Genomic DNA, 13,009 nt, shown 5'->3' on the forward strand with positions numbered 1-13,009 from the left:
TATCATCACATTAAATTTTAGAACATTTTTGTTATCCAAAAAGAGCACAGTATCCATTGGCATCATTTTCTACCAACTCTTCCAGCTGTAGATAGCCACTAATTTACTTTCTGTCTCTATAGATTTGTCTATTCTGGATATTCCCTTTAAGTGGAATCATATACCTGTAGCTTGTAGCCTTTTATAAACTAACTTCTTTCACTTGTATAACGTTTTCAAGGTTTATCTATGGTCAATACTCATTATTTTCATTGCCAAATAATATTCCATTGTATGAATATGTCACATATTTGTGTCTGTTCATGAGTTCACATCTGACATTTTTCTGCTTTTTGGCTATTATAATAATGCTGTTATGAACATTTATATGCAACTTTTTATGGGGACATACGTTTTCATTTCTATTGTGTATTTGAATTCGTGAGTCATATGGTAACTCTATTTTAACATTTTGAGGAATTGCTAAACCGTTGTATAAAGTGACTACACCATTTTACATCCTATCAGCAACGTGTAAGAGTTCCAGTTCGGCTGGGCACAGTGGTTCATGCCTGTAATCCCAACACTTTGGGAGGCCAAGGCAGGTGAATCACCTGAGGTCAGGAGTTGGAGACCAGCCTGGCCAATATGGTGAAACTGTTCTCTACTAAAAATAGAAAATATTAGCTAGGTGATGGTGGTGGGTACCTGTAATCCCAGCTACTTAGGAGGCTGAGACCAGAGAGTTGCATGAACCAAGTAAGCAGAGGCTGCAGTGAGCCAGGATCGTACTATTGCACTCCAGCCTGCATGACAGAGTGAGACTCCATCTCAAAAAAAAAAAAAAAAAGAGTTCCAGTTGCTCCATGTCCTTGCCAACACCTGTTAGTCTTTTTTATTGTTGTCCTGCTACTGGATGTGGTATTAATTTGCAATACACTGATTAATTTTTGAATATTAAACTAAGCATCTTTAGCAAGGAATGTGTTCATTTCATCTAAGTTGTTGAATCTATTGCCAGAGGGTTCTTTTTGTTTTGTTTTTTTTAAGTAACATTTTCTTGTTAACCTTTTAATATCTATGGGATTTGTGGTGATTTACTCTTTTTCATTTTCTATACTGAAAATATGCCTTGTTTTTTCCTGATTGTTCTTCCTACAAGTATTAATTTTTCTCATTTTTCTAAAGAACCAAGCTTCAGCTTCATTTTTCTCAAATTGCTTTTTCTCAGTTTTTGTCTGTTTTTCTATTTCATTGAATTCCAATCTTTTATGATTTCTCTTTCTACTTACTTTAGGTTTAATTTGGTCTTCCTTTTTTTTTTTTTTTTTTTTTTTTTTTATCTTATTGTGGAAGTTTAGATAATTAATTTCAGATTGTTCTCTATGTACTCAAAGATTTTTCTCTTAAGTACTATTGCCTGCATTCACAAACATTGATAGGTTATTTTCCTTTTCTTTTTTTTTGAGACAGAATCTTGCTCTGTCACCAGGTTGGAGTGCAGTGGCACAATCTTGGCTCACTGTAGCCTCTGCCTCCTGGGTTCAAGTGATTCTTCTGCCTTAGCCTCCCGAGTAGCTGGGACCACAGGCACATGCCACCATGCCCGGCTAATTTTTTTTTATTTTTAGTAGAAACAAGGTTTCACCATGTTGGCCTGGATGATCTTGATCTCTTGACCTCGTGATCTGCCCACCTTGGCCTCCCAAAGTGCTGGGATTACAGGCGTGAGCCACTGCGCCTGGCCTTATTTTCCTTTTCATTCAGTTAAAATATTTTCTAGTTTTTGTTGTAGATTCTCCTTTGACTCATATGCTATATAGAAGTATTGTTTAATTTTTAAAGATTTGGTTATTTCTTAGGTATCTTATTATTCGTTTCTAATTTAATTCCATGGTGGTTCAGACAATCTGTTCTGTATGAAATCTGTATGATTTCAGACCTTTTACATTTGTTAAGACGTGCTTCATAACTTAGGTGTTAGGTCTTCCTGGTGAATATTGCATAAATACTTGAAAAGTTTGCTATTTTGTATAGTGATCTGTAAATGTTAGTTATGTAAATTTGCTTGATAGCGTATTCAAGTCTTCAGCATCCTTGCTGATATTCTGTTTACTGATTCTATCAATTACTGAGAAGCTTTTTGAAATATCCAACTGTATTTATCGATTTTTCATTTTCCCTGTCAATATTTTCAGTTTTGTTGTATTTTGATTCTCTTAATAGTATTATGTATCTTCTTGATTACTTAGCCTGGTTATTATGGCATATGTGTCTTTGTCTCTAATAATAATCCTTGTTTCAAAAATCTGAATATAGCAACTACTTTATTTCATTTTCTTTAAACCTATTGTATCATTATATTTAAACTGTTTTATTATAAGCAGTATATGGCTTGGATTTTCTTTTTAAATTTAATTTGACAATCTCTACTATTAAATTGTAGGGTTTAAAGTATTTTAATTTCATGTATTTTATTTGGTTGGGTTTATATCTGCCATCTTGCTTGTTTGGTATTTATCCTACTATTCTTTGTTTTTTCTTCATTTCCTGCTTTCTTTTAGATTAACTAAGTATTTGTTATTTTCATTTTATGAGCTGTATTTCGTTTTTTTGTAGGGGTGATTGTTCTAGTTTACTATATGCATTTTAACTTATCTCAGTCTACCTTCAGTTAATGTTATACTACTTCATGTATAATGTAAGGACCTTATGACTTTCATTCTTTGTAATATTTTGTCATAGATTTTTCTTTTACGTATGTTAAAAACTCCATAATACCTTGTTACCATTTTTGCTTTAAACTAAATAAAAACAGTAATGTTAAATAAAAAATGGAAAAGAAGGTCTGTGTTTACCTGCATATTTACCATTTTAAGCATTCTTTGTTTCTTTATGTAGATCCAGGTTTTCATCTGGTGTCATTTTCTTTTGCCAGAAAAAACTTATTTTTTTCTTGATTTCCACAGTGTTTGGACATTTTCTGAAAAATTTCATTCATTCATTCTTTTTTTTTTTAAAAGTTGGAGTCTTGCTGTGTCACCCAGGTTGGAGCGCAGTGGCACAATCATAGTTCACTGCAGCCTCAGACTCCAGGAATCCTGTTTCAGTGTGCTAGGTAGCTAGGAGTACAAGCGCATGCCACCATGCCCAGTTAATTTTTGTTTGTTTGTTTGTTTTGTAGAGACAGGGTCTCACTATGTTGCCCAGGCTGGTCTTAAACTCCTAGCCTCAAGAGATCCTCCTGCTTTAGCCCCACAAAGTGCAGGGATTATAGGCGTGAACCATCGTGCCTGCATTATTCGGTGTTTCTTGTAGTGCAGATGTGTTGTTGAGACAAATTCTCTCAGCTTGTTTGTCTGAAAAAGTCTTAATTTTGCATTCTTTGAAAAAACTTTTTCTTTGGAAATTTACAGGAAAGTTGAAAGACTATCATAATGAATGTATAGACTATATCCTTTGTACAGATTCACCTATTGTTAGCATTTTCCCTCACTTGCTTTATGAATTACTCTGTTCTTCTGTCTCTTTCTGTGAATGTGTGTATGTGTCCATATAATTACAGACATTTTTTTTTTCTTAACTTTCTGAGAATAAGTTATATAATGTTTACTCTTTACCCCTAAATGCTTCCTGGTATTATTTCTTAAGAAAAAAAGATTCTCTTTTATTGCTACTGTAGTTACTACTTGTAGTAAATTTAACTTTATTATAATACTTTTACTAATCTATTATCTCTATTCTAGTTTTATCAGTGGACCCAATAATAGCCTTTGTAGATTTTTTTTTTTTTCCTGCAGTACATCATCCAGTTTTGGATCACATATTACATTTAGTGATAGTATCTTTTCAGTCTCTTTTAATCTGGAATAATTCCTCAACCTTTCTTTGTCCTTTATGACACTGGCCTTTTAAAAGAATACAGTCTTTGTTGTGTGTGTCTGTGTTTTTCAAGTAAAATGTTCTCATCTGACACAAAATTCAGATTGTGCATTCCTGGCAAGAATACTATTTAAGTGATGTTTTGTCTTCAGAATATTACATGTAGAGGCATTTGACATCTGTGTACCCCTCATTTGTGATATTAGGCTTGATTACCTGGCCAGTTTCTCCCTTGTTTATACTTTACATCCCCCTGCTTGGTCATAATAAGTCTGCAGAGACACTTCAACATTATGTAACTATTCTATACCTCATTAAGATTTTACCCTTATATTTAGCATCATTTGGTAATTTTTTTCTGAACTAATCTATTCTGTAATAGTTTCAAAATGATGGTTTTTCAACTTCAGCATTCCTTTTGCACTTGCTGATTAATACTTGGCATGATTCTGAAAATAAGGGCCCTCCCCTCTGCCTTATTATTATTTGTCTTTTATGAATATGGATTCACAGATTTTTAACTCATTACTTCTAATTATTTTTGTGTTTGTATTTTTCCAGATTTGGCCAGCAGGAGTGTCTTCCTTCTGATTTCTGTCCTCATGACATATCCCACATTATTTTTGTTACCATTTTCTTATTTCTAACATAACAAGATATTGCAGGCTTTACTTGCTGATTTCAGGGCTGGGACATGAAAGAACGATTTCTCTGAGGAGCTCTGTTTCTTTTTATTGGTGAAACCGAGATATGGCTACCAGCTATGCTCATTGCTACTTGGTGTCTTTGCTTCTAGGCTATTTGAGCAGATGAAGCTGGGAATTATGTGCATTTATATGCATATATATACATGTACACACAGGGATACATATACACATACACATGCATGTATGCATATGCATACATGTGAATCCATCTACACTTGCATGTTTCAAGGCTCTCAAAAGTATTTCATACAGTAGCAATTTTGTTTTGTCTCCAGAGCACTAATTGCCTGTTGGATCATTTTTATGATGGTAGTTTTAAAATTCTTGTCAGATATTTCCAACAATTGGGTTGTCTCAGGTATTGGCAACTTGTCTTTTTTCATTCAAGTTGTGATTTTCCTGGTTCTTAGTATGTCAAGTTTTTTTTTTTTTTTAATTGTATTCTGAATATTTTTTTGTACACTAATGACATTCTGGGTTCTATGTAAATATTCTAATTTAGTAGAAAGTCATCTTGTTTAAGTTTAGCATGCAGACCCTGGCCTACTTTTGTAGGCTGTGGTTCTAATGATGATTTAGTTTCTGGATCCCTTGCAATGCTATTTTGTTCTACTTTATTTAATTGCTACCTGGAGACCGTTGTGAAAACCTGGTATTCCACACTGTGGTCCAGTTTTCAAACCTTTTGGCATATTAATTGTATGCTGGTTTTACATGTTGGTTGGGGCTGTTCTTCACAGGCTGAAAGAATGCTTTTCTCCAGCTTCCTTCTCTTTGATATTCTCCAGTTATTAGTTTAGAGGGTATAGCTGGCACTTGCCACCATTGGATAGGGGGTAGAAGCCCTCACTAGGCTTCCACTGACACTGTTGCTATGGGAAGACATCCTACACTAGGACCCCTATTATCGCTGGTTGGTGGGTAGAGGTTCACACTCCACACTTGCTCTCTGGTAATAATGCACAGGGCAGAGAGCATCAGCAGTGTTTTGCTTGGGTAGGTCAAGTGTTATCAAAAAGGTTTCTGGGCACCTTCTTTTTCGGGCCTTTCTTAGGGTAGATTTTTCTTGAGGCTTTTTTGTCTGTTTCTCTTGCTGGCTCTGGCTTCTCCAGAGCCTAGTCTGTAAGATACAGAACATAAAGAAACCCCAGGGAACTCACCACAGTGTCATTCCTCATATGCTGAGGTCTTAGCCAGTCCATTTTCCTCTTTCTGCTTTCCAGAGTTCTTTTATAGTTGTTTATTATATATCAGGGTTTTTAGTTGTACTTCTTGGGGAAGAATAGGGAGAAATGAGTATAATCCATCTTGTTTGGAACCAGAAATTCTTTTTCATGTATTTTAAATTTCTGTTTTAGGGGCAAACACATTTAAGATTGTTATGTCTTCTTGGTAAATTGACCCTTTTATCGTGATATAATTTCCCTCTTTTTTTGAGATGGAGTTTCACTCATTATCTAGGCTGGAGTGCAGTGGCCCGATCTCCGCTCACTGAACTCTGCCTTCTGGGTTCAAGCGATTTTCCTGCCTCAGCCTCTTGAGTAGCTGGACAACAGGCATGAGCCACCATGCCCTGCTAATTTTTGTATTTTTAGTAGAGACGGAATTTCACCATGTTGGTCATGCTGGTCTTAGACTCGTGACCTCAGGTGATCCGCCTGCCTTGGCCTCCCAAAATGCTGGAATTATAGGCAAGGCATGAGCCACTGCACTTGGCCCCTAATTTCCCTCTTTTTCCCTGATAACAATCATTGTTCTGGTGCCTGTTGTGCCTCATATTAATAAAGCTCCTCCAGCTTTCTTTTGATGACTTTATGTGAGACATTTCTTTCTATTTTTTTTATTTTTAACTCATCTTTTTACTTAAAATGGATTGTTTTTGATAGTATATAGTTTGGTCTATCTTTTTTTATCCAATCTGACATTCTCTGTCTCTTAGTTGGTGCTTTAAAACCTTTTCTTTAATGTAAATACTCATGTAGTTGGCTTTGAATTTAATATCTTGCGTTTTTTTTTCTTGGTTCCATCTCCTTTTTGTTGTCCTTATCTTTTTTGCTGTCTTTTGGGTTGAGTGTTTTTATTATTTTATTTCTATTATTGCCTTACTACTTTACCTCTTTTTCAAAAAATTTTAGTGATCTCTCTAGGGTTTGCAGCATACATCTTTCATTAGTTACAGTCTACCTTTAAGTAATTATACAGCTTCACTAGTAAGAAACTTTTAACAGTATACTTCAACTCCTAATTCATTGGACTGTTACTGTCATGAATTCCTTTTACATATACTATTAACACAATATGTTGCTATTTGTCCATTAATCAGTTATCTTTTAGAGTAGTTAAAAATAAGAACAAAGTATATTTTATACTTATTTTTATGTTTACCATTTTCACCAGTTTTCACTTCCTCTTAGGTAGGTTTCTTTCTGGTTCTTCTACTTGAAGAACTTGTTTTAATGCTTTTTGTAATGGAGGACTGCTAATAGTACATTCTATTGGCTTACGGTTTCCTCAGAAAGTTTTTCTCTTTTACTTTTGAAAGATATTTTCATTAGAATTCTGGATTGGCAGGCTTTTTTTTCTAATGCTTTAAAGATGACACTCCATTGTTATCTGGCTTGAATAATTTCTGGTGAGAAGTATGATGTAATTCTTGATTTTTCTTTATATAATGCCTCTTTTTCCCCTGTATGGATACATGATTTTCTCTTTGTGTCTATGTGCATGTTGTCATTTTTGGTTTGTTTTTATATCTGTGTTGTTTGATCTTTGAACTTCTTGAATTTTTGGTTTGGTATCTTTCATTGTATTTGGCAAATTCTAGACATTATTCTTCAACAATTTCTTCTCTTCCCCTCTTTCTTCTTCTCTGATTTCTATTTTGTGTATGTTATATTTCTTGATATTATCTCATAGCTCTTAGAGGCTCTGTTCTGTTAAGAGTTTTTTTTTTTTTTTTTCTCTGTGTTGTAGATTGGATAATACCAATCCAACTTTAGGTTCACTGATTCTTTCTTTTGCTGAGTCAAGTTATCTGTTACTGTGTTGGTTTTATGTATCTATATATCTAGCATTTCTATTTTGTTCTTTCTAAAAGAAAGGATTTCTGTTGAAGTAATTTCTACTGAAGTGCCCCATCAGTTCATGCATGTTGTTCATCTTTTCTACTAGATCCTTTATCATCTTAGTTATAGTTTGCTTGCTTTTTCATGTTTAAGTGTTGGTTGAAAGCCAAACTTTGTAGGTAAGAATTCGAGGTGCCAGACTTTTTTTTTTTTTTTTTTTTTTTTTTTTTTTTTTTTTTTTTTTTTTTTTTTTTTTTTAATGTACCTATATATCATTTACAAGTTAGGTTTTCCCTATGAGCTTGTGCCTCAGAGAGGGTCTGTCTCCATGTTCATTTCTTTTCTACAGATAGACTGCTGTTACATATCACTTGGATCATGCTAGGTTTGTGATAGAGAGAAAAGGAGGGTTCTCTGTTACTCTGATTGAGCTTCAGTCTTAGGCAGGTCTTTCAATCCTGCATCTTGGGGGTGGTGCTTTTTCAGCTATCTTGCCCCTCTTCTACTGCCAGTGTCAGGGGTCCTCTACTGGCCAGTGCCCAGAATGGTTTCTTGACCCTCCCGAGGGGTAGAGGGGGCTTTTGTTTGTTTGTTTCTGTTTACTTCCCTCAGCAACCTATGCTCTGGGGATAACATATTTGCTGACTTTTTATCAGTGACTTAATGCTTTTTTTCTTCAAGGATAAAGATATGGTTGGGGCTTCATGTCTGTCCTGCAGTGGGAGTGGTTCTCTTTTGGTTGGATCTGGAGGAAGATCTTTTCTAATTTCCTGCCCTTCTCCAGTGGGCTACAGAGAGGCTGAAGACTCTTATGAGTGCCCACTGAGGTCTGTAGAAAATAGCCTGCAAATGGATGCGATGCCCTGTGTGTTCAAGCCACCCAGGGTTTTTGTATTTTCATGGTAGCTCACCTTTGGCCTTTTGCAGTTTATCAAAAAGTTTAGCTGAGATCTTACTCAGAGATAGGGTGGTCCCAACTTTTCTCCTGTACACTGTCCTATGTCAACCAGTGCTCATGACCCCGCTCTTCCCTGAGGCACCCATCTTTCTTTAGGTTTCAGGCTAGTTGGTTGCCCTCTTACTTTAGCTCTGATGGATTCAAGAAAAATCATTGTTTTATAAATTATCCAGCTTTTTCTTGTCATTAGGATGAGAGTGACATTATTTATAGCTCTCTGCAACCTAAACAGAATCAGAAGTCTCCCTGAAAAAGATTTAAGCCACCCAATCCTAATATAGATTTCCTAATATCTTAGAAGAGGATGCCAGATGTTCTTTATCTTGAGTGATACTTGTATTAATGGACTGGAAAAAATGTAAATGGTTCCCGTGTTTTTCATGTTATTCCATGACTCAGTTTGGAAGGGAGAGAACCGTTAGCTGATCATGTTCACAGAGAGATTCTTTACATCATTTCTGCTGGTTTTACAATATCAAGGAGGCAAAAGATACCTCTTAGTGCTTGGAAAACATAAACTTTATATTGAGACAGTTGCATTCTTAAATGATCCTCTTAAGGTCTGTGTTTTTTTTGTTTTTTTTTGTTTTTTTAAATAAAACTTTAATGGGCATTATTTCAAACATATACAGAAATAGAGAAAAGAGTTTACTGATTTCTCCATATGCCTAATCCAGCTTAAACAATTACTGTTTAAACCATCTTAATGTTGTTTTATCTAGCATTTACACCCCTTTCCCCATGGATTATTTTGAAACAAATTCCAGATATAATTTTTATGTATAAACACGTATAAGGAATTGTAGATTTTTATTTTATACCATATGTATTTCAGTTTTAACGTATTGACTTTGGATGGAGAAAGATATCATTTGCAAATTCTGTGCTACTTGCATTCAAAGGCCTTTAATGTGTGACAGGGCATATTCCTCATCTCTTTGATAACCATACCTACAGACAAAGGTTCTGGAGGCAAGGACATTTTTCCTGGTGTTTGTAGATCTTTTTCTCTCCTTCAACAGCAGCCTGTTGTACTGCATTTAGAAAATTGGAGTTTGAGCAGACATCCCCTAATAATTGAACTCACACTAGCAAATTAATTTTCGTATTTCATTGAGACTTGTGTTTATATCTATATATTCAAAGGAGAAAGAAAAATGACTTGACTTTACTCTTGTAGATGTATGTTTAACAGCATGTGCATGTGTAAGAGTTCAGTGTTTTAACTCCATTTTTTTAACCTATTATTTTGAAATGGTAATTGATTCACAGAAAAATTATAAAAATATATCAGGGAGTTCACATGTAGTCGTCACCCATCTTTTTCTAATGTTCACAACTTAAATAATTATTGTACAGGGATTTTAAAAATGTAATTAACCTAGTGGTTATTTTCTTATTTCAACAGCTGCTGAAATAGTTCAAGAAATTGAAAACATGGAGAAGACCAGGATGCGTCTTGAAGCTAGTAAACTCAATGAAAGTGTATGTTAATGAGCTATTTCAGTATCTGGATAGAAATGAAGAAAGAAAGTTTAATACCCTACAAAAATTAAAGCAAGCTGTTGTTAAACTTGTTCATTTACTAAGACATTTCCACTTAGTGTATTATGATTTACTTGCAACTCATTTTTGTACAATATTTGATTGTACTTAGCAGTCTTCTAGCACGGAATGCAATCCAAAATAGAGTTTGTTCATGAGCCAGAATTCATAGAATAGAAAATACCTATGCCTGTGCATCAGGCAGCTTTGATATTGGTCCTTTCTCTGCTGGTTGCATTTGATAAGCTAACTCTAAGGACCTCTATGATCCCTTTTTAGCTGTGGCATTCTGTAATTCTATGATTATACTTATGGAAATGTTAAGTAATTATAAGAGGATAAATTAAGTAATTTGGGGATAGAGTATTCTCTTGAGCTTTTGAGAGAATCAGAGACCTAAAATTCTTCACTGTTACCTTCCACTAGCTTGATGGCCCAAAACTTGAAGACAGGATACCAGTGAAGAAAATAGTCATTGTGTCCTGTGACACTGGAGGAAGTGTTTTGGTCTCTTCCAAGTAGACTTTTTTTTTCTAGACCATCTATAGTGTGTGAGGAAAGCAGTGGTTACTTTAAGAAAGTAAGTTTATAACCAGATAAGTAGGAAAAAGAAAAGGGATATACATTGACTCTATTATTACCTATGTGCCAACTGTAAGATGGGAACTGTAGTGAATCGTGGAAGTTGACTTCTGATCTTTTAAGTCTGAGGTTTAGAAAAGTGGACCTAGAAATTTAACTACTGTGTTTTGTATTACTGCATTTTCTATACATATTACTTTTCTAGAATGACCTGGAGAAGTTAGGTTGGAAAGGAGAGAAGGCAGACGAGAAGATCAGCCTTACTGATATAGTCAGCTAAGTGTCATCAGTCTTCTGGTGGTTTCAAATGTTGCCTGCTGTATTAAGGAATGTTGAAAATTAAATATTAAAAATGGAAAATTTGTTATTTTGTTAATATATAATTTAATTATATTGCATTTTCTACTGATGAGAAAAAATAATGAGTAAAATGTATACCATTTCTGGTATTTAAAGGAAGTATATAGGAATGATTCTCCCTAGGTCTATATAAAACAGTCTTCTCTTTTAAACACATCTGAGATTTGAAAGTTTGTAATATTTCCCCTTTTGTTATTTTGGGGAGATTTTTATTAAGATCTTTTTTTGATTATTTTAGGTAATGGTTTTTACAAAGGATCAAACAGAAAAGGAAATAGATGAAATTCACAGTAAATATCGTAAGTTGTGTGACTTTATTTGTAAAGAGCTTACCGTTTTTCATCTTAAGTAATTTTTTCAGAATAATGTTTTATGTTAAGGTTCAACTCAAACTTTTGTCAACATTACTCAGGAGATTGAATTTTAATTGGGTGTTTACTCAGACAGTGACTTTTTTTGTATTTTATGTGTCTGCTTTTTGATATTTATGACTAGCGTTCTACTTTGAGCTTATCACTAAGCACTTTGCAAATATTAATTATCTGCTCTCAAAACATCTCTGTGAGAAGAAGATGGGATTAAAATGGAAACATTCTGGACTCTATCCTGTCCTCAGGCCATTCAGTAACAATACTTCTGTATAGGATTTCAGCGCTTCTATAGCTTGCAAATTTGTGCCAAAAATAGTTTTCATTTTATTAGTTGTTAGCAACCTCCCAGCTTTATTACTTGCTTTTCTTTAAGTAGTCTGTGTGTATATCTTTCCCAGGGCTAACACATTACTGTTTTGTCAGTTGGATAGCTGTTATTCTTTGTGTGGTTGGTTGGTTTGTAGTTTAAATTTAAGAGCCTGACAAACAGTAGATAGTTAATAAATGTTTATGGAGTGAGTATTCCCAGATGTGGTGTGTTTTAATTGAGGTAAGATAATTTTTTTCTCTTTTCATTTCTTAAACTGAGGGAGGATGAAGCACACATGCACTGGATGTAGGTGTGATCGCTTGTGCCTTCCTAGAGGATTCTTGGATTATAGACTGAACAACAAAAGTCACCATTATTCTGTTGCTAGACAGATAAGTATGATGTGAATCTCTGATCAACTTTTAGGAAGTCAGAGTGATTTTTCTTTAGAAAGGAAAAGAAAAGAGAATATCAAATGATCACTGAAATGGCCTGTAAAAATAAGGATCACTAAGGCCTTTAAAAATAAGGAAACCAGAAAATTTGTATTGAGAGAAAGTAATTTAAATAACTGAAAAGGTGGTATCTAATAATTATCCGATATTAAGAAGAATTTGGACTATATCCAGTCAAGAAAATATTCATTGCCCACCATTTAGAGATCTAAAAAAAAGTGTAACCTCACTAAATAGGTCATATTAAATTAATCTGTTTAGTCTTAAACCTCAAAAGTCAAGTGCTTCACAAAGCTTAGATGCTTAGCCTTTTAGTTTAGTCATACATTTTGATTTAGTGTTAGGTTATAACTATACTACTGATATATCTTCATCTTTTAAACATTTTTTATTAATGTTTTACATGTAGTGTTTTTTTTTTAATTTACTTTTTATAAGGCTGCTTATGTAAAAGAGCAATCTCTTGCTTCCTCCAACAACCTGCCTCTATTCCCATTCTCTAGAGGTAACAACTCTCAAGCCTTTTGGAGTTACTTTTGGTAATTACCTTACAATTTATAAAAAAGTATTCTTTCTGCTACTTCTTGAAGTTTTAAAATTTCATATTAACTGTTGACGTGCTAATACGAAAGATGGAGATTTAGCTCATTTATATATCCTGACCCTACCTTTGCTTCCCTTCCATCCTTTAAATATTATGTCATAGGCCGGGCGCGGTGGCTCAAGCCTGTAATCCCAGCACTGTGGGAGGCCGAGGCGGGTGGATCACGAGGTCAAGAGATCGAGACCATCCTG

At 34.4% G+C, this 13,009-nt stretch overlaps 1 protein-coding gene across 4 annotated transcripts in view; it reads left to right on the top strand.

Moving 5' to 3' along the window:
- RAD18 (RAD18 E3 ubiquitin protein ligase) overlaps positions 1 to 13,009 on the top strand; it is a 100,558-nt gene that overhangs the window by 46,778 nt on the left and 40,771 nt on the right. For all 4 annotated transcript variants that reach the window (XM_017501595.2, XM_017501597.2, XM_017501598.2 and 1 more), the window contains 2 exons: positions 10,000 to 10,076; positions 11,317 to 11,377. In XM_017501595.2, the coding sequence (XP_017357084.1) occupies positions 10,000 to 10,076; positions 11,317 to 11,377 (138 nt within the window). The remainder of the gene's footprint in view (positions 1 to 9,999; positions 10,077 to 11,316; positions 11,378 to 13,009) is intronic.

The sequence above is a fragment of the Cebus imitator genome, unplaced genomic scaffold, assembly GCF_001604975.1.
Source record: "Cebus imitator isolate Cc_AM_T3 unplaced genomic scaffold, Cebus_imitator-1.0 Scaffold281, whole genome shotgun sequence".
Taxonomy (NCBI): Eukaryota; Metazoa; Chordata; class Mammalia; order Primates; family Cebidae; genus Cebus; species Cebus imitator.